Raw genomic sequence first — 22,149 nt, forward strand, 5'->3', positions numbered from 1 at the left:
CTCCCCTGTGATTGTGTTGATTCTGTGCACCAGTGTCTCATTTCCTTGATTAACTTTTACTGTGTGAGTATACATAGTGCTGTCTTCTCTTTGTCTGTGCTTGCAGTTTTTGTTTATTCTCCTAGTTTGTTTGCATGTATCACCTCTGCTGTTGGATTTATGAAACTTATTATTTATTGGGCTTTTATCCACCAATAAAGTTGCATTTTGTTTATCCCACCTGTATCCTGAGTCTATATTTGGGTCCTTAACCTAAAAACTGTGACATATCTGACCTCAAGCTTGAACGGAGGCACTTAAAGACTGACAAAGCCAAGCTTGTTCAAACACTGTCAGACAATGCTTGGATAAGACAGGTTATAAGGCTTAATCTATCCGTCCCATTTACTGCTTGTCCAATTCAGGGTCATGGGGTGACTGGAGCCTATCCCAGCTGTCATACGGTGAGAGGCCACATTTGAGCTATGGCCAAATAAAACATCTATCCTCTGAGATCAAGTCAAGGTTTGTGGAAAAAGGAAAATAAGGAAAATATTTTTCAGAATATTTTTGGCCACTCAAGGGTGGACAGACAAACAGCAAACTTACAAGAAAATACCCAAAAAGGAGAGAGAAAAGTGTTACCTGTACACTAAAAACAGAAGTATTTGTTTCTAGGCAATGTATTAAAGGCCAAGTTGTTTTCATTTCTCCTGCTCATTTGAGCCATTTAAAGATTTCGTCCTTAAGCAAACGTCTGAACCCATGGTACTGTGAGTGATGGGAGACAAGAAGAAAAATTCTTCTGTATAAAAATGTATGATAATGTTTATTTGTAAGTAAATGTGGAGGATCATATGTCATATCGAGTAATTAATTTCTGTATCTTTCTGTAGCAACAATTACTAAAGTCAAGAGTGGTGCAGCCCACTCACAAATCAGAAAATTCAGTGGGGCCTTAAATCTTAACTTTAAACAAAATGAAAGTGATGTATTTCCTTGAACATTTTACTCAAAAAAATATAAGCAACACAGGCTGTTGGCTATAAATTGCTAATGCTACCTAGTGTTAAGGCCAATGTATGACCCACTTTCAGTACAAGAGCAAAAAAATTTAGGTCAGATTAATGAGTCGTACCACAAACTAACCTGCTATTACCAATTTGAATTCTGTCTTATAAATCAAACTGTCTAACTGTACATACTCACTTGAGTGAGTAATTTCAACCACAATTTCTCTTATTTCTGCAGCCAATCTGCAGTACCTTTGATGCCTAGCAGGGTGCCTCAACCCACACTTTAGGAACCACCATTCTACTGTTCTAAAGCAGTAATGTAGACTTGTACACATTTACAGTTATTGTTGGAATCATAAATGAACAAAACATATAGAAAGATCAATTGCACAATTGTTCATGATGTTATCTTAAGAGTAATATTGACCAGATATCAATATCATTCAGGGTTATTGTGACACTCTTAATATAAACACAACTTTACGATTTTAAATGTATAAACTGTAATTTGTAGCAATGGGAATTGCATTTACCCATGTGTTCCGCCCGGAGTCTTGAGAGTGTAACACCGGAAGGTGAGAAGTAGACTCATGACTGTTTATTAAGAGTTTAAAATAAGTTTACATCGGACGAGGGAAAGTTCAACCGAGCATCTTGTGGAGTTTATAGAGAGAACAAGATGAAACATAATTTATCTAGAAATTGTGCACAAAAAATGTATAACTTAAACACGAGGTGGTGCTGTTACACCATTATGGTCTTTTGCGTGCCAAAGTTTTGTACTGTGAGTTTATTTTGGATGTATTCTGATGTATTCAGAGGTAAGAACCTCAACGACGTCTCTGATATGTATCTAGATTAGTCTAGCAACCTTTTGAATTCAGATTAACGCTTTTAGTGATTGCTGTGCTTTCTGGGTTGGACTGTGTATTTCTGTATAAAATTACCGGTGGGCTGCATTTTCTTTTTGGGGGAGTAGGGGGATTTAATAGCTCCACTTAGCATCTACGAGCAATGCTAAGTGGCTACAGCTGAAGTGGATGTATCAGCAGCAGCAGCCTTACTTCTGCTGCCCGGTGGAAAAGAGGCTACTGCTGCTGAAAGGAAGGGGTGGGGGCGCTATCACCATGGTAACAGATTAAAGGCAAAGCTATTTCGGCGTTTCTGCTGCAGTAACTTCAGAATATGAACCCAAGGGGATTTTTTTTTTTAGAGTTAAATTATATTAGGGAGGTGATATTTCTATTTGGCTCAAATGCCACTTTTTCAAACTTCTTTGCTCCTTTAAACATCCCTAATACAGCAGTGCCAACTCTTTCAGTGCGACGAGCAGAGAGCAGGAGGGGGGGGGGGGGGAGGAGGAGGATTGACAGCAGATGCCTTTGCAGCAGAGGACCAGAGAGGATGGATGTCCGTGTGTGCTGTTCCGGGACAAAATCCGCACATGTTTAAACGTTCACTTATCGAAAATTAAACCGCGAGATTTTACGAGTTTGTGAGAGAAAGCAAAGACAATTCAAAGCGCAGTGTCAGAGGGAATTCTTCTCTAAAGAAGATGGACGGGACGACCTGAATAGACGATTGGATCACTTCATTTAAAAGATGTATTTCGTGCTATCATATTTTTTTTCTTGATTAAATCAACTTGGATGTTCTATTGAGACCAGTCACTCAAAGCCTAGCTAACGATGGAGAGTGGAGTTTTTCTGCCCTGTCTGGATCAGTTCATGCTGAGCCCACTTGTCACTTGGGTAAGTGATGTACAATGCTCTGGTCTCCTCACAGATACTGTGATATCGACCTCAAATCCCATATTCTCTTTGCTGTTTAGGTGAGGACATTCGTGCCAAATGATGGGGGCATGCACTTGGATTTTTCTGAACTGCTGGATGGAGTCTTTCTAAACGACATAATGACCCAAATGTAAGTAATTTTATCCCAGTTTGAGCCTCCTGTTCATTTATCTGATTTTCAATCTAAGTTGTGTCAAGATAAATTCAGATTTTTGGCTGACTGTGGTCAATAAAGAATCTTTTTTTTTTTGCTGATTTCTGATCCTCTTGCTTCATGGTGTAGCATCCACTGATACTGTATGAAGCATCTGCTAACATTCTTATCCAGGGATCAACAGTACCAGCTTTGTTACTCTGCAGTAATAAAGGGGATCTTTGTAGTCAGCTGCAGACTTCCTCATTACTGACAGGGTTGGGTGTCTGACATAAATGTTAGAATTAGCATAAAAGTTACCCAGAGATGTCAGACAGACCAGACTGAAGGCAAGAGATTAACCAAAACATGAGAGACCTCATCCATACTGGCAAGATGCTACTTAAGAGATTATGATAGTTTTGCCTTATGTTCTGAGGGAATTACCCTCGTCCTTAGCAAACACTACCAAACCAGTGTGTTAAGCCTTCATGTGCAAGTTAAATGACACTTCAAAGATTGATAGATGACTCCTAACTAAAACTGAAGCACTCCAAAGAAAGAGGAAAAAAACTATGATCGAGTGCACTTGTGGATAATGCTCTTTAGCCATTGCAAATCTATAGTATCCATTCACCCCAATTATCTCCCCAGGGTCACAATAACCAGTTCTACATGAAAAAAAAAAGTTGCACTGAAGGGAGGGGAAGAGGCGGGATAATCTCCTGGATTGGGAAGACCCTTTGGGATTAGGGCCTGGTGTTTAGTGCCACTGGGACACAGATGGGAGGGGGAAAGAGTACAGAACAGGACAAACAGCACACAGAGGGAGACTCGGCAGCTCAGCATTATATTTGTGTCTGTTTCAATAATTATGACTGACTCTTTTTACGCTTTGCCTTCTTCTTTTTATCATCGTATATTAAGCGTATATATATGTTTCACTTTCTCAGTAATGAAATCTTACCTCCATAACAACCTATAACAACATCAAGCTTTAGAAACACAACAAAACAAAACTCCAGTTTGTTGGCAGGAAGGAATGATGTCACACAGGCTAAAGTTGGGAATGAATAGGGATCTTGTGAATGTTTCCGAGTCAAGATTTCTATCAGTTGCAGCTTCTTCTTATCCAAACATGTTAATTATGTTTGACTGCTTGCTGGTTGGTTTGAAAATGGCAGTAATGTCAAGTAAAACACTTTTATGTTACATTTTCAGAAATCCTTCAGCTTCATCTCAGGGTGCAAAGAAAATGAGCAAGGATCCAAGTCAGAGGATCCAGAACCTGAACTTTCTCGTGCAGCAGATCAAGACATTTTACCTGGTGAGTTCCCATTTTTTTTTATAGATACAGCAGCAGCTAAGCTTTCAATCTCCCTTAACATCAGATTATAATATAGTCTGGGTTTACTTTAACTTCAACATACTGGATGACTTAGCAGATCAACTAGTTCTTCTTAAGATGCATGGCCTAAATTTCAGTCATGTGAACATCTGTGTAATCGGCACAGGAGCGGCATTAGAGCACAGCCAGAGCCAGAGTAAAGCTGCAGTCAGAGTCACAGACGGAGCTTTAGACTGACGTATAAAGTTGCAAAATTCATGGGCAGACACCAGTGGTGTTAAAATCTTGGATTTTCTGTCTGTGTCAGAGTAATTAAGCACAATTTAACCCTTGAAATCAGTCAGAATCACCAGAGAAGCGATTTCACTGAGAACAGGACAATGAATTGATTATCTTAAGGAAAGGATAATCCACACAAATGAAACCACAGTAGCAGTATTTCTACTGTAGTTGCTTTTTGAAAACATACATGTATGTCTGCTAGTTATGTTGTTAATAGTACCTCTGCACACCAACACAATGCATTTTAAATCAAAGAGTCAACATTCAATGAAGTTCAGACTTTCATCTTTAATTCAAGAAATCAAAAAAATGCATTAATTGTTTAGGAATTATACACAATTTTATACAGATCGTCTATTTTTATACTAATCTTAGAGGCTGAAAAGTAACAGAACAATTGACAAACTCAGTAATGAGGTCCAAAGGGATGTCCATGCAAGTGAAGATAATCTTTAGACTGAAAAACTAGAATCAATCTGTCAGAAACTTTAACAGTGGACAAATTATTCTTTAAAAAGGGTGCATTCCAACACGTTCTCACTCCCAAAGCGTAACATTTTACGCTAGGTGACAAAACGTCGACATGTTACGCCTCGGGAGTGAGAACGGGCTGTGCATTCTGAACTATACCGGGCTATGATCTCTACTCTGATGTAGCTAAATGCTGCAAAATTGATTGAACAGCAATTCACAGCATAAATAGATGGTGACCCAAACACACTGTAAAAGCAAACCAAGAGTTTATCAAGGCAGAGAAGTGGGATATTCTTCAATGGCCAAATCAGTTATCTTATCTCACCTCAGTAGAACAGGCTTTTCAGTAATTGAGGGCATAACTGACGGAGGAGAGAACCAACAGAAGGCAGGCAGGAGGAAAAGTCTGGTAGAGCATCTCAACGGAGGAAACAGCATTTCGTGATCTTCATGGGTTCTAGACTTAAGACTTGCTGTAAATGATTTTTTTTATCCAAATGTTAGAACAATCCTTATTTCTTTAAAATTATGTCAGTTTGTCCACTTACTTTTGAAACTTTGAAAATGAGGAACTATGTATAAAAACGTCTGCAGTTCAGTTAATGCTATACTTACGTTAAACTCATCGAGTTAAAGCTGAAACTCTGCACTCGACTTCTCTATACAGTAACGTTACACAAACAGCTATATTACACAAACTGTGTCACTATCCAAAGACTTCAGGACCTAACTGTACACATTTTAAGTTGTTTGTCCCCAGTGAATGGAAACAGAGACAGTCTGAGATAAACTGCAGCGTGCCATGTTTATTTTTGCATTAAAATTATTATTAGTAAGGCACTGTAGATCTAGGGCATCTAGAAGTGTTGCAGTCTATTTTTGGTTATTTTCATTCTCTAAGATCAGTTAAAAGACTTGACCGCTGCACTGGTTTAACTGGAACTTTCAGCTAAATGTCAGTGTGTGAACATGGTTCAAAGTTACAAGGCTAACATGTTTAGTATGTATGACGCTGTCTACAATTACAACATGAGTATAGCATCTAGCTTGCTGTCATTTAATAATTTGTGCTAAACAAATAGTGCAGCTGCAGCTGTTTGAATTAGTGTATTTTTGTTTGATTTTGACCTAATGGAGCTAAAGCTTACATTAAGGAGATGCAGTGATTCAATATGAAAGAGACAGAATAATAACAAGTGCAGTTCTATAGAGGAGCTTTCGCATAAGGTTCAAAAAGAAAGGATGATGGGAAACTTAGGCAGGGACAAGGCTGCAGCAGTTTTACAGAATTTCACCACGGCACCAGGGAAACTGGCTCTGTCATTTACCCATTCAGAGCACTCACCATTTGTTGGCAGTGTTTCTATACATGTATTTGAGCAGGTCCTATGTGCTGTACATACATACTTCTCCATCTATTCAAACACTTTGGCTAGAATGCAAGAAGTGTTTTGTCCTTGTTTCACTTTAACCCAAATGTGGGGTTTTTCCTCTAACCATCTCTCTTCTCTTTTCTGTCTCTTCTTTTGTAGGATAATCTGAGACAATTAATCATGACTCCTTTGCCAAATGTGTTGCTGCTTGGCAGGACTCCTTACTGTGGTATGCTCTTTAAAACGATTATACATTCCCAATATGCACCGCTTGATTTTCAGTGGTCAGTGATTTCTGAATAGTTAACAATGAAAACCTTTGAGTCTGTAAAATGAAACAGACTCTTTTCAGCTCCTTTAATTCAACTGCACACCGCTATCAGTCTGATAGCCGCACTAACTTCTGATGGCAATGCTTCGGCAAGTGATGACCCAAATACACCAACCAGCGCTGTGTTCAATTTAAATCCGTGACAGCAGTCCTACTTCGATCCAGTGGGTTTGTTTTCCAATAATTCAATTTCTTTACTCTCATAGAACAAAGCCTGGATGAAATGAGGAAACTTTTGCTATTACTATTGGGATGTGCAGTTCAGGTAAATACTGAGTGATTCATATTTTAAAATGGTGTTTATGTTTTACGTTTCTGGGTCAGATTTGTGCATTTTTGCATTTTTACAGTGTGAGAAGAAAGAGGAGTACATTGAGAGAATCCAGACACTTGACTTTGAGACAAAAGCAGCAATAGCTGCTCATATTCAGGAGGTATTTGACTTTATATGACATATGCTTTGAATGCTACAGCGTTTTTTTTTTACAGGTAATCATTTGTTTTTGTGCAGTTGTTTGTGTAGTTGCTGTGTTTTGTATTATTCTTTCCTCAACTACGCTGATTGTCATGTCCCGTGTTTAACAGTTGACTCACAGTCAAGACAATGTGCTGGATCTGCAGTGGTTGGAGTCTAGTGAGCTGCACCCCGATGATATGGAGGCAGCAGTAAGGAACATGACCACACACCTCCGACACCTGCTGGATCAGAGGGATACCCATCTGGAGGTACTTAATTTTCATATTTACAAACAGTATTAGCTACATATTTTTATAGGTACAATGGATATTATTTTATTAAGATGCTTTTCATTTTAGACTGAGCTCAGATACTGTACACTCATCACTAATGTTCAACCTGTAGTATTAATCCTGCTTCCTATTTGCAGACTATAGCAGAGCTAATGCAGGAGAAAGAGGGTGTGGTAAGTTTGCTCAGTAGCCCCTCCAGCCCACAGTCTGCCAGCTACTCTCCTACAATTCAGCAGCAGCAGGTGGGGACCCAGCAACACCTTGCAGTCGAACTGGCTGACTCTAAGGCAAAGATCAGACGACTTAGACAAGAACTGTAAGTATGTGATAGGTGGGAAAAATAATTGTTTTCTTTGTTTGTTGACTAAAATTAGCTTAAAAAGTTAAGATATATTTTACACTAACTGGAGATCAGAACATTTTCATATGAAAGTTACTACATAGATTGGATCAACGTTAAAAAAAGGCAAACTAATACAAAAGAGGTTGTAGTAAGTTGGAATTTTTGTAGAACTTTTCTGCCCAGATTTATTTCATCTTTTGTCCCCTTCATGTCACCAAAATGTTTGCAGAGTAAAGCGTTTTCTTTTCTCCCACATTAAAAGATTATTAGGTTAAGCTTTGTAGAGTTCCTCCTAACGGTGCTGATTGGTAAATGGGTTTCCTCTGTGTAACTGCCAGTAGGGAATAAATAGGAGGCAGAGAGAGAGAGAGATAGTACAGGATAAGAGATGCCCTGCAGAGTTTGGCCCACATTACTGCCTGCTTGGCAGGTTCAATGCCTATGCACTACCACTGACCCATATTTGCTCTGCATATCTGCAGATACTGCACACACGAACACACGCACGCTAAAGCTGATCCAATCAAGATCTCAGTTCCATCATTGCTGTCCATCCCATCAGCTCACATACTGTTCAGAAACACAATGTCACATAAAGCCATGCTCTGATTTTTTTGAATGGCCTTAGACTATTCTTTTTTATATAAGAAAATGAACACACTTTTTTTGTCATCAGCATGTGGGAAGGAAAGAAATGAAGCTTAACAGCTAATGTTTGATCCATTTTGTCAGAATGGCTTATATTTCTGTTATGCTTACTTATTATTTAAACATTTTCAATTCGTGTTTAAAATGTAGCGCATGCTAACCTCCCAACTTTATGTCTCTCTGTGATCCACACATGACACCAGAGAGGAGAAGAGTGAACAAATGCTGGACTGCAGACATGAGTTGGAGAACATGGAGGCTGAGCTGAAGAGAATCCAGCAGGAGGTCTGAAGTCAAAGAACACGTTGAAAAAAGAAAAAAAAAAATCACAGCTAATGGTGACAAACAGTAACCTCCTGACCTCTCTGCAGCTTATGCAGATTATTGAACGCTGTACTTTGCTGCAGCTCTGTGCTTAATAACTACTAACTTAAACCTCTGAACACTGACTCAGATGTACAGCTAAAGCCCCTGTGGATTTGTCTGCTCGGGAAATCTCAATTTGCATTTGTGGCTTAGATGGTCACACTAGTTAACATGGTTCATATATTTATAACAATTAAATATTTAGTGAAAATAAAAGCAGTATTTAATTTCTTACAGCCATTTTTGTCTAGTGGAATGGAAAAAGTTATTATATCACCTTAAATTTTATATTGTTGTGAAACACTTAATCATGATCTTTGTCTCTAAAGGTTCTTTATTAATAACATTTTACTTACTTATATGTGCCTTGGCTTTCCCTGATAAAGTTATCACATGACAACAGATTGGATGTTCACGTCTTACCATAACAAAAAACACACAAATCTTCCATTCGTGTTTCCAACTAAACTAAGTCAGTGTTCTCTGCTGTTTTAGCTATTTGATGTTGAACTGATGTTTGATGATGAACTTTAGAGTTTATGGCGGAAATTTCTGACTATAAAAAGCTGTATCAAGCTTAAGACTTTTTTGTTATAAAACATTCTTTTCTCTTAACTTTACCAGAATTCCCAGTTGCTTCTGGATGCACGCGCAGCCCGCACTTACCGTGATGAACTGGATGCCCTGAGAGAGCGAGCCATCAAGGCGGACAAGCTGGAGAGTGAAGTGGGACGCTACAGGGAGCAACTGCACAAGATGGAGTTCTACAAAGCCAAAGTGGAGGTTGAGGCAGAATAAATACATGTAGAACATACATACATTACAAACATACAATAGACTTTTAATTAACTAGTGTAGTGAAAGATTCAAATAAAGAGAAATATGATGATTGGGTGGGATTCAGTGTGGTTTACTATTTAAGGTGAATTTAAATATTTTTTCATGTTTCAGGAGCTAAAGGAGGATAATAGGGTACTCCAGGAGACTAAAGAGGTTTTGGAAGATCAACTGGAAGGCTGGAGGGCACGCTCAGATAAAATCCACCAGCTGGAGAAACACAATCTGCTGTTGAAGGCCCAGGTCCATGACATGGAACAGGTCAGACATCTCCACAGAGTTTACCAGAAATATCATTTAAAATATCTGGAAGGTTAGATTTCATCTTTAATGTTCATCTAGCTTGTTCACCAGCTGGACAGGTAGCGCTCTTATACCACCGCTTATAGTTTGGGTTTTCACTTAAGGAGAGGGAGGCAGATCGGAGGCGCATTGAGGAATTGCAAACGGACAACTTGGCTTTGTGTTTGGCACAGAGGAGGAGTATGGAGGAGTCCCAGCACCTAGGCTGGGAGTTAGAGCAACTCTCCAAGACCACAGAAAGCTCCCAGGGTAAGAGTGGGTGTAAAGAAGGAATAATGAGAGCTTAGGCTAATCTACAATATATTGCCAAAAGTATTCACTTACCCATCCAAATCACTGAATTCAGGTAGTGTGCAGAGGTGACCAACTTTCTGCAGAGTCAGTCACTACAGACCTCCAAACTTCACGTGGTCTTCAGATTAGCTCAAGAACTGTGTGTAGATAACTTCATGGAATGGGTTTCCATGGTTGAAGAGCTGTATCCAAGCCTTACATCTCCAAGTGCAATGCAAAGCATTGGATACAGCGGTGTAAAGCATGCCCCCACTGGACTCTGGAGTGATGCATCACACTTCCCCATCTGCCAATCCAATGGATAAATCTAGGTTTTATAGTTTTCCAGGAGAATAATAATTTTATGACTATATTATCCCAAGTGTAACGTTTGGTGGAGGATGGATTATGCCATGGGATTGATTTTCAGTTGGGCTCGGCCCTGTCACGGCTGCATAGCCGGTGTGGCTAACCTCTCACCCTGGGTCAACACACCTGAATCACATGATTAGTTTGTTACCAGGCCTCTGGAGAACTTCAGGACATGTTGAGGAGCTAATTTAGCCATTTAAATCAGCTGTGTTGGTTCAAGGACACATCTAAAACCTGCAGGGACACCGGCCCTCGAGGCCTGGAGTTGCCCACCCCTGTCCTAACTAATAATAGCAACACAAGAACTTAACATATTTCCAATATAACATAAGGCACCAATAATACAAAAACAACCTCAAAATGTCAGGCTACAGACCCAGCCCCTGACAGACCCCTTAGTTCCAGTGAAAAGAATGAAGACATTTTGGACAATTTAATGCTCCTAATGTATAGGAATAGTTTGAAGATAGCCCAGTGCATTCAGATGAGCAGTGCACAAAGTCCTAAAAGAAATGGATCAGCAGGTTTGGCCTGAAAGACCTTGACTGGCCTGCACAGAGTCCTGAGACTACAAGCCAGGCATTCTCGTCCAACATCATGTCCAACCTCTGGATGAATGGTCAAAATGTTCCATAAGCACACGCCTAAACCTGGTGGAAAGGCTTCCCAGAAAAATGTGAAGCTGCTATTTCAGGAAAGGATGGGACGACATCATATTAAACTCTGCGAGTTAAGAATGCTGTGTCATTCAAGTTCATATGCGTGACTACTTTTGGCAATATAGTGTACTTTCCAGTGAGAGTAGATAAGGATAAGTTATGTAAAGGTGTGCATGCATTATTGTGCCATCTCTTAAATAAGTTATTTACTTGAAATACTCAACAATCAGGCTTAAGATGTGACTTTTATTGTCTTTGTTAAATGAATCTCTGTTACAAAAAGTGAATCAGAGGCATGTCTGTACATATGAGTGGCGCTTCTACTGATACCAAACTTATTTTTAATGATATTTTTGCAAATAGCAGCATTGCAGAATGTGAAAGTGACCAGTTAATAACATTCCTAGAAAAGTGAGCCATTTTCACTTGTTTCTCTCAAGCGTCTTGCAAACTAACTGTGTGTTTGTGTGTTTGTCAAAAGGCCAGCAGACCCTGAGTGAGGAGGTCAGTGAGAGGGCCTGCAGTCGATTGCTGAAACTGGAGAAAGAGAACAAACATCTCCTGAAGATTATAGAGGAGCTCAGAGCTTCTGTTAATAACATCACACAAACCAAACATAGCCACCTGGCGATGTGTAGTAACAACTGTACCTCATCAACAGACGAGTCCTCTGTGTTGCAGACCTCCTGCTCGAATGCTAAAAATCACTCTAATGGAGTCTCCCTCAGTATTGTAACAGAGTCGATGCTAAATGGGGATTTAAGCTGCCATCAGCAGCTAGACACCGAGGAGTTGGAGCGAGTCCAGAGTGTGAACCATCTCACAGCTAATCCAGAGCGTAATATCCAGGAGAAAGGACAGCTAGAGGATGGAGATAGTGGAGACCATTTCAAAGAAAGGATGTCTGATTTGGAAGTCTTAGAAAACAATCACAATAGGCGCCATTATTTTGTGAGGTCACATGATCACTCGCCTGGCTCAAAGAACAGCAGTCCCCGCCATGAAAGCATCTTCACAGGTCTGCCAACACGCTCCTCCTATGCCAGCAAGCACACACAGCGGCTAGAGGCCAAATGCAGGGCCCTGGACACAATAAATCAGCATCTACAAACTTCACTTGACAACACTGGTAGGTCCCATAGAAAATAAGTAGTGTTTTTGTACTTATATAGCAAAACATTTTCAGATTAATTTATTTCTTCTATCATTCTCCATGTTCAAGACCGAAAGGTTCAGCGTCTAGAGGCAGAGGTTGAGGAGCTGGAAGCAGAGAATCAGAGCCTGCAGGCCTCTTTAGAGGAACTTCGCATCTCTGCACGACGCCTGGAGCAGTTAGAAACAGAGAAGCAGACCCTGGAGCATGAAACAACTGCCCTGGAGAGAGACAAGAGGCAGCTAGAGAAAGAGAATCGACGACTCCGGCAACAGGTGGACAATTTTTTTTTTAAAAATAAAGATATCAGTTTTCTAGCGTTAGATAATGTTTGGAAACCTTATCGACTGTTCTACTTTCCTGTATTTCAGGCTGAAATCCAAGAAGCCAAATTAGACAGCAGTAATGTCTGTATGGCTAGCTTGGAAAGGGAGATGCGTTTTCTTGTAAAGGAAGTGGACGGATTAAGGGAAACTGCTGAGAGGGTGAAAGGCCTGGAGAGAGACAACAGAGAACTGACCAAGCAGGCTGCTATCGACCAGAGAACCCTGGCAACCCTCAGAGAAGTGAGGACTGACTGGATGCATAACATGACCGACAGCGTTTAATACATTTATTAGACTGTCACCCAATCTAAGGTTTATGCCAAAGCTGGCCTAACCGTACTGGTAATTACTAAAATGATTTTATTTTGTGTTTCTGTAATCATTAATACACCAGAAGCACAAGCTTTTTATATCAACATTACATTTTTAACACTAAAATAAAAATATTGTTGTTATTCATGAATTTTCAAATTTACAGTTTTACTAAAAATACTGAAAAAATAGTAAAGAACATCATTATGTTTTGATTAAGATCCCAAATTTTAATTGTTTACTTGCAGTAAAAATTGTCTACTTTGCTGGCTCAAATTTAGGTATAAACATGAATTCATTTTGTTATTTACCTAATAAATAACAATATAATTTTTAGTTTTACACAAGCTTTTGACAGATTTCTAAAATATTCATATTTTCTTTATTTTTTATGAGTGGTGGTCTAATAAATGTGTTAAGCACCTTAACCTTTAGTGGCAGTCTTCATATAACTACTTCAGGCCAACTAAATGACATTGCCGTCCCTTACATAATTTCCTTAGGGATTAATAAAGTATTCTGATTTTGATTCTGATTAAGCAATACTGCTATTATGGAAACCTGTTTGTTTTATTTGAAATGTATTGTCTATCTTTAGGAGCTAGTTAGCGAGAAGCTGAGAACCCAGCAAAGAGACAATGAACTAGAGAGGCTTTCCCATGAGCTGGAAATGAAGGTCCTGAACCAGGAGAGTGCACATCAGGCTGAACAAGAGAGACCAGATAACAGGTCTGTGCATACTCTTTGGAGCTTTCTGTTCCCATCACGTAACTATTTAAGAGAATGTTATAACAAATGCAAAGTTTTATAACGCAAAATAATTTTCTATACACAGCAGGTTCAAAATGCTCGAGTCTGAGCTGGAGACATCTCTGAAAAAGTCTCTGCAGATAAAAGACGACAAGTTGGCTTCTTTGGAGGCCCGTCTGCAGGAATCCTCCTCTCTGAATCAGCAGCTGCGCCAGGAACTAAAGAGTGTAAGGAATAAAGTTAAGCTTCCCAGACCTGTTAGTTTCTCTGGATCCACTTGAACGACTGTCTTCCATCACACAGGTGAAGCTGAGCTATGAAGCCCTGCAACAGAGGCAGGAGGAAGAGAGGACAACATCAAGTTCCACACCTCCAAGAGAAACTGGCAAGGCCATGAGTGAATGGCTACGTGAAAGTCAGGAAGCTACCAAAGAACTGCTAAAGCTAAAAGATCGCCTCATTGAAGTCGAGAGAAATGTAAGTGACATTGTGTGTGTGAGAGAGATTGGGTGAATGAGACTCGTAGTAAAAAGTGCTTTGAGTGCTCAGTTAAAATAGAAAAGTGTCTAAATAAGTAGCAGTCCATTTACATTTCTGTAAACACATAAAGAGGAACATAGAACACATAAAGCTGTACAATATTAAATTATATCATGGGTTCCTGTACACAGAGATTCCCTATTTTTGATAATGGCACACAAATTATGCTAAAGCTAATACCACGCTACAGTTTGTCATAATATCTTCCTGCTCTCTTATGCAGAATGCGACACTGGAGGCAGAACGCCAGGCTTTACAAGCCCAGCTAAAACAGCTGGAAAGTCAGTCTGACAGCCAGCAGGCTCAGGTCCTTGCCCTGCAGCGGCAGGCTGCCTCACTGCAGGAGAACAACACAGCATTGCAGACACACAATGCAACCCTGCAGGTGTCATTACAATACACACTAGTCTCTGTAACAGAATTCACATAAAAGCTTCTGTAATATCCTCTGGTAAGCTTCTGCTCTTGTAAACAGCATACATAAACTATTTATGTTACATTAATTCCTTGGTGTTTTTCTCCAGGTGGAAAAGTCAACACTGAATTCACAGAGCGCCTCCCTTATGGCCCAAAACACTCAGCTGCAGCAGCAGCAGTCTAAGGCAGAAAGTGAACGGGACAGTGCTATACATGAACGTGAAGAGCTGCGTGGTGCTCAAGAGCAGCTGTTACGAGATCATGAGCGCCTGGCAGTCCTGCATGAGCGACAAGCCATGGAGTATGAGGCCCTGATGGGCAAACACGGCTGTCTGAAAAATGCCCACCGCACACTGGAACTGGAGCATCGCACTCTTCAAGACAGGTAGGTCACAAGAGAGCTGTGGACGATGGTAAAAGTTTGCATACAAGTTCATTTAAACCACTTGTCTTAAGGATCATTCATATCTTTAGTCTGAGCATTGCCAGTTAACCTAAACCCAAACATGAACTTCATATTCATGTTTGGATTGTTATTTAGATACAACAGCCTGTTGCAGCAACGTAGCAAATTAGAAGACCTGGAGAAAGCCCTCAAGGAGGAGCAGATGAGGATGGCTTTGGAGAAAGAACAGCACAGGACAACGGCTGCTGAGTGCTGCAGACTCCGTGATGAGAAAGACTGGTGAGAACGTGCATGCACACAAACCTACACACACACACAAACTCCAGAGCATGTATATATATGTGGATATATCAACAAAGGAAATTTTTCTCATGATACATAATTTTTTAAGGCTGAACCAGACATACCGCCAGCTTCTTAACGATAACGAAGCGCTGACATCAGATCACAAGCAGCTCAAGAGCCAGCTGAATGAGGCCAAGCTGGAGCACACGTGGCTAGAGGCAGACTTTTCGAAGCTCAAAAAGGACTATCAGCAGCTCGACATCACGTGCACAAAACTCACAAACCAGTGTGAGGTATGCTTTCAAATCCTGTGAATAATCTGACGGTTGCATTAAAATAACAACTTTCAACCATTTTTTTCAAATGCTTAACCAATTCAGAATTCCAAAGGGGCTGAAACCTATCAACCCTATTTTCACAATTGCATATCAGTGCGACTTTTGATAGATGTTTATTTATAAGCATGCATGTTCATCTGACGCTTAGCTGCTGAGCCAGTTGAAGGGCAACCTCGAGGAAGAGAACCGCCACCTGCTCGCCCAGATTGAGACCCTGATGCTACAGAACCGGACTTTGCTGGAGCAGACTATGGAGAGCAAAGATCTCTTTCATGTTGAAGAACGCCAGTATATGTAAGTGCACAGGACAATAGTAAGTTTACCATGATCAAATCTTCATGCTATAGTATTTTGCTAATGGACTTAACAATGTTTGGTACCTGCAGACAACAAAACATTTCGCTAATTAGGATATCAAAAATGCCCCTTTAGTGAGACCTAAATTCTACTGATGATTAACCTATAATCTCTCTCTTTTCAGTGACAAGCTTAATCATTTGAGGAGGCAGAAAGAGAAGCTGGAGGAAAAGATAATGGACCAATATAAGTTTTATGAGCCCTCGCCTCCTCGCAGGTAAGGGGACACCTTTATTTTCATGTTTATGTTGATGAAACAAGTTTTATAACTTTTTACATAAACTCCAGTTCATAGAGACAGTTATTTGATCAATTAAGGCAATTTCATAGCATGGAACATGATTCATTTGTATGTAGTCATATTTCTGGCATGTGAATGCATAAGGATAAAGAAAAGTGAAATGTTCAGTGCATCATGGCAAGACCCTCAGCAGCCTGAACCTATAGCTGCATAACTCAGGCTAGCTTCAGGCTCACGTGAGTCACTAAGCCTTATACTTATACTAATTAGAGGATCCTCATACCTGAAGGCTCTGCCTCCTGTTCAACTTTTGGAAACCATTGGAACTAGGGCTGCTCAATTAATCGAATTTTAATCACGATTACGATCTGGGCTTTCAACGATCATTAAAAATGACTGAGCCGATTATTAGCCCCTCCCTCATTTATCCGCGACACCTTAAAGGCCGTCTGTGAAAATATTGTCGGGCATAAACCGGTCCGTGGCGCAAAAAAGGGTGGAGACCGCTGATTAAGAGGACCCGAGGGAAGCTCGGAAAGCTAAGCAGAAGTTATTTGGAGAGGAGAGTGACTGCTGTTGGTTGAAAAGAGAGTTAAAAAAAAAAAAAAAACTTCAGTGGTGTTGCACACTATTTTATATTATTTTTTTAAAGTCATTGTTAACCCTTTAAAGCCAGTCAGAGCAGCATGCTCCATTTTGCGTAACTATTTTTAAATTCCTGTAGAACCTGGACCGTGTAAGCTAGCGCAATAATTTGTTTTGCATATGAAACCGGAGGAGTTGTACTTACATCTTATGCCATCAGCTTGTCCTCGGTCACGGTTTCGTTCCACATATAGCTTTGCAAAAATTGCATAAAAAGCGCTTGCAGGAACAAAAACATAATATTCCAGAAACACGCTTTGCCGATCCGATCAGCTGTTCGTAACACTTCCCACAGTAAAATGATGCACCTTCTGTTTTCTTTGCAAATTTGCATCATAGGATTGTTTTTTGTTTTTCCTGCAGTATATAAAAATTGGTGTATCTCCAAAATAAAACTATGAAGACACTCAAAATAAATTTCCTGTGGTGGGAAACTATTTTTTTGCAACTTTATTGTATTTAAAGTTTTGAGGGATAAACCTCTTAAATTTCTCCAAGTAGAAATATATGTAAACAAAACAAAAGCGATTTTCAATTTTTTTGTAGTTTATTGCACTTTTTTGCAATTTATGTAATTACTATGGACTTAATGCATACATATTATTAAAATATGGGCTATAACAGTTGTATTGATGTATAGCAACTTGAAATGCTCCCACAAATGGCACTACAACATGTAAAAATATATATATATATAAGCTCTGGTGGACTTGGTTCTATGGTAGGTCTTAAAGGGTTAAATAAATATCGTCAAATAATCGTGATCTCAATTTCAGTGAAAATAATCGTGATTATCATTTTTGCCATAATCGAGCAGCCCTAATTGGAACTAGAAGTAAGCCTGCACACTGAGAGTGAAGGTCTCTGTTGGGATACATCACACCAGTGTGTGAATGGGTGGATGACTGGATATGTAAAGCGCTTTGGGGTCCTTAGGGACTAGTAAAGCGCTATATAAATACAGGCCATTTACCATTTACCATTTTTACATCTTTAAGATATTCCTGAATGAACTTCAAGTATTGATTGTTTAATCTGATCACAAGAATTTCAAGCTTAATTCGATGGGTAAGTGGTGATGCTTAACCACATCGATGCCCAGTGCATTTTCTGTGCAGACCATCCTCTGTGTTATATTATTTATTTGATTTCCCTTGAATTATCTGCTCTTCCACAGACGTGGGAACTGGATTACTTTGAAGCTGAAGAAGCTGATGAAATCCAATAGCCGCGAGCATGGGCCTGAACGCCCACCCACACCCACACACTCAGGCGTTCCTGAGCCTCAGCTCTCCTGTCACGACAACAGTTCTTTCATCAGCTCAAATGGCTCTGGAGGCTCAGCCTCCACATCAGCATGTGATGTCATCTCACCCCAACGTAACAGCAGTGAGTATTTCCTTCTCAAATTCAAAAGATCATCATCAGAGCTGAAACATGCAGATCATACAGGTGCGTTCATGTAAGATCCAATTCACAGCCACTGTACAGAGATGCATGAGTGAAGTGACGGACAAATCAGGTCCATGTACATCTACGTGTGAAGGACGCTCATCTTCCCAGAATTTGACAAAAAAGCCATTTTCTGCCTTAAGATTTTCCATCAAGGTGCGAAAGCTTAAATAAATATGTGTATTTTAAACTAAACCTGTTTCCACATCATTTATATGTGCATTTTGGTAACTATACATATACCAATGGCAGTGTGTGAACAAACTAGTAATCAGTAACTCAGAAAGAAAACTTACAGAAGCATACTTAGTGTATTAAAAATCAGAGTATGTTGTGTGTGTTTCATGTTCAAAGCATCATTCTTTCCAGTGCATGAGGTGTGTCAAGTTTCTTGAGGAATCCTCAGTATTTCTCCCCTTTGTCTTTCTCTTGTCTTTCTATTTTTATTCACTCCTCCCAACACCCTCGGCTCTCTTTTCCCCTTGTCTTTGCCCTTCCTACTTCTCCCCTCTCTTTCTTTCCCCTTACTCTCTGCTGGCATCCACACCCTCCCTTCTATCTGTTCTGCGTGTCTCCCATGTGGTCACTCTTAAAAAGCCACTCTGAAAATGTTTCCCCGTATGAGGAACCGGCTGAAGGACAGAGACAAAGTCAAGTCCCTGTTTCGGCGTTCCATATGTAAGAAAGACTGTGGTCCGTTGTCTGGCTTCATCTTGCCCTTTTTACTTACTTCAGTAATTCCAACAGCTTTGTGCTTTATGCTTTTTTAATGCTAGCATACCACTAACTCATATCTGATTTGTCATTGTCCCCAAGTTCTAAAATAACTGGGTAATGTGTTAGCAGTGTGGACATCATTGGCAAACTCATTTCACCAGCCTAATTTAAAGTTATTTGTTATGATATTGCATGTTCTTGCAGATACAGGCTGCTGCAGGACTTATTTTCTAACAGAGTGGCTATATTTGGAACAGTGTGGGGTATTTTATTAGAACCACAGAGGTCAAAGAAATGCTGCATTGCAGGAAGAGACTTTTGTGGCAGTAGCTTTGTAATCCCAGGCTGCAGTGAAAGCGAAACAGATTGAGATTATAATGTAAAAGCTCCATCCTTTACATCTGTTTATATAGTGACCACACTACTGGAAAAAAAAACCCTCATAATCTTCACAGCCATTTCATCTTTCTGTTCCTTTACGTCATCCACATCCCACTTCTTCCATTCTTTCATCCAACAATGAAGCCCTGAGCAGCTTAGTCTGTCCCTCGCCCCCATTAGAGGTAAACTGCTTGCCTGACAGCTCAGTACAGCTGGAAGAGTCAGAAGCTGATGTGGAGGAAAGCAGGAAAGACCCACTGACCTCATCATTTACCGACTCCATCTCGTCCATCCTCCCCCTTCCTCATACCACCACTCTGCCATCTGTCCATCTCGACAGCACCACCACTGACATTGTTCCAGATGTTTCTGAGTTGACAGGTAGAGGCATCCATTAACTAGTGTTTGTTTTGTTTTTGTTTTTTCTTTTGTTAATTTTAATTGATTATATAGTAAAATAAAGTGCAGAGTAATTAAATTAAAACACTGTCACGCGCTGTTCTTGCCTAAGCATAGAAAAGTGTCATTCACACAATAATTGTTTTATTCTTTGCCCCACAGATAAGCATTCAAATGACAGCAATTTGCCATCTGGACTTGAGGACAATGATGAGCTGCAAAATCACGGTAAAACCTTTGGGATACTCATTTAGAGGATTCAACAAACATGCAGGAATTAAGACTAAATCCATCAAATCGCAATCATGACCTTGTTTCATATTAATCTCTATGTTGATCCTTAGTGCCAGCAACTGTTAACTGCTGCTCCCTATTGGTCATTTAGCATATCAAGGTGAAAGAGCAGAGAGATGTTTTTTAAAATGATTTTCATATAAATTTTAGCTCTGAAAAAACATTGTAATCTCTTTTCAGGGCTGAATTGCGCTGAGAGCAGGGCCCAAAGTGAGAGCAGTGTTGAGTTCAACCTGAGCCTGGAGAATGAGCCGTGGTCAAATGGAAGCAGCCCTGTCCAGCACCCTCCGTCACGTCGTTCTTCCTCCTCCTCCTACCAACCACCCAGTGATGCCTCAACCCCCCTGCACACAAAGCAGCAGCACAAAGAGAAAGCCTCTACCATGCCCACTGCTAACAGTAAGATTTCAGATATCCAATGTGAACCAAAACAGAGAGATCCTGTTCTGCCTCAGGACTTCTGGCTTAGAAGGGGCACAAAAAGTATTCGAAGAGGGTCAAGGGGGAAGATGACAAGGCGCGCATCAGATTCAGGAGGTACAGGCAAAATCAATCCAGGACTCAATGGGATGAATCCTAAACTGAGCACAAGCAAAGTTGAAACTACCAAAGCCTCTGCTTTTTCACCAATCACAGTGTTGTATGTTCAGGGCAAGTCATCCTCAATGTCTGGCTGCCTCAACTGCTTCTCTTCCCCGATGGGAAAAGAAGGGCGACTTAAAGGGCCGTGGTCTACCAAAAGTCTCCCTCGCGCAAGCAGTGTCATTTCAACAGCAGAGGGCTCGTCCCGACGATCCAGTGTCAGCAGTGACTACAAGGTGATAGTCAAGACTGACCTGGTCCCTGTCCAGGTTTCAGAGTATTCAGAGAGCAATATTAAGGAAGAAGCAGCAAGCCCGAATCAACAACCAGAGCCAGAGATTAAGAACAGTGAGCCTGCGCCCATTCCTCCTGTCAAACCTCCAAGAGACCCAGCAGCTGTGCAGGAGCCACTTTTTGACTCCTCATTCACTTTCAAATCTGTCTTTTCCAATACAATCTTTGGTGATTCTGTGGTTACCACCACAACTAGTCTAGATGGGCTTGACACCAACCGAACCGTCCTCTGTCAAAATTCACCTCTGGATCAAACCTGTTCACGAGAAATCTCAAAATCTGTCGAAAACACACCGCAAACAGTTCTTAATATGGCAGATGAGCAGAGTCAAAATCCAGAGCATGCAGCTGGGCTGGAAGGGAAAGACGAGCAGCTCACAGTTGCATGAAAGCAGCCGTCACTGTCACATCACTGTACAATTAGTCACTCAAATAAAGCAGGTGGCTATGAAGCAATTATTCATCACAGCACACAAGGATTTTAAGCAATCAGTATGTTTGCACTGTATTACACTGGCTACCTAAGTACATAACTCCTATAAAAGTGTGTTCAATAAAAAGACATTCTGATATTTTTTTTACATTGCTTTAGTAATCAACCTGAGCAGCAGATCAAAAGTGTTACAGTATTATTTACACGTTGGTTATTGTTTTGCACAAATGATGTTTAATTTCATTCAGTGATACGTAGATAGATCTCCTGTTTAACCTCTAATTAATTAGATTTATGCGTGTCATTCAGACCTTAGCCATACTTGTAAATATATTCGTGTTTGCCAAAAATATTGTATTCATTTTTGTAACTTCTATTTATGTTCTGTTCCTCATACACGAGTTATAACTTATTATGCACTGCTTTTAGAGTCTCTTTTATTTTGTATTTGAATCTGAGGTGGGAAGTGTTGCTCATATGTAAGACGTGTGTATATCTTCTACTACGTGAACGCTATTTTCCCTTAAATAAAGAAACCTGTGCAAAA

At 40.2% G+C, this 22,149-nt stretch overlaps 1 protein-coding gene across 7 annotated transcripts; it reads left to right on the plus strand.

Moving 5' to 3' along the window:
* Positions 1-1,540: 1,540 nt before the first annotated feature.
* On the plus strand, positions 1,541-22,142 carry LOC309708033 (girdin-like). Of its 7 annotated transcripts, none has more exons than XM_082535754.1 (30): positions 1,541-1,570; positions 2,640-2,746; positions 2,827-2,918; positions 4,143-4,248; positions 6,558-6,627; positions 6,936-6,994; positions 7,080-7,163; positions 7,315-7,455; positions 7,617-7,795; positions 8,674-8,755; positions 9,461-9,619; positions 9,788-9,934; positions 10,081-10,225; positions 11,762-12,409; positions 12,503-12,708; positions 12,805-12,999; positions 13,670-13,800; positions 13,907-14,048; positions 14,125-14,298; positions 14,585-14,746; positions 14,886-15,163; positions 15,320-15,463; positions 15,576-15,762; positions 15,956-16,101; positions 16,289-16,381; positions 18,228-18,439; positions 19,100-19,180; positions 19,745-19,981; positions 20,162-20,227; positions 20,474-22,141. In XM_082535754.1, the coding sequence occupies exons 2-30, from the start codon at positions 2,684-2,686 to the stop codon at positions 21,556-21,558; spliced, it is 5,514 nt and encodes a 1,837-aa protein (XP_082391880.1). In that variant the 5' UTR covers positions 1,541-1,570; positions 2,640-2,683; the 3' UTR covers positions 21,559-22,141. The 7 variants fall into 7 exon arrangements, with proteins under 7 accessions (XP_082391880.1, XP_082391879.1, XP_082391882.1 ...); XM_082535753.1 differs by lacking the exon at positions 1,541-1,570 and adding an exon at positions 1,585-1,816; XM_082535756.1 differs by lacking the exon at positions 1,541-1,570 and having other exon boundaries at positions 1,823-2,746; positions 10,150-10,225; positions 20,474-22,142.
* The last annotated feature ends 7 nt before the right edge of the window (positions 22,143-22,149 follow it).

This window comes from Aulonocara stuartgranti (genome assembly GCF_965226115.1).
Source record: "Aulonocara stuartgranti genome assembly, chromosome: 6".
Classification (NCBI taxonomy): domain Eukaryota; kingdom Metazoa; phylum Chordata; class Actinopteri; order Cichliformes; family Cichlidae; genus Aulonocara; species Aulonocara stuartgranti.

Bases quoted from the DNA above. Each gene is read 5' to 3' on its own strand.
- LOC309708033 (XM_082535754.1), top strand. From the start codon at position 2,684: ATGGAGAGTGGAGTTTTTCTGCCCTGTCTGGATCAGTTCATGCTGAGC. The intron at 13,000-13,669 runs GTGAGGACTGAC...GTCTATCTTTAG, and splicing joins CCCTGGCAACCCTCAGAGAA to GAGCTAGTTAGCGAGAAGCT. The intron at 14,049-14,124 runs GTAAGGAATAAA...TCCATCACACAG, and splicing joins TGCGCCAGGAACTAAAGAGT to GTGAAGCTGAGCTATGAAGC.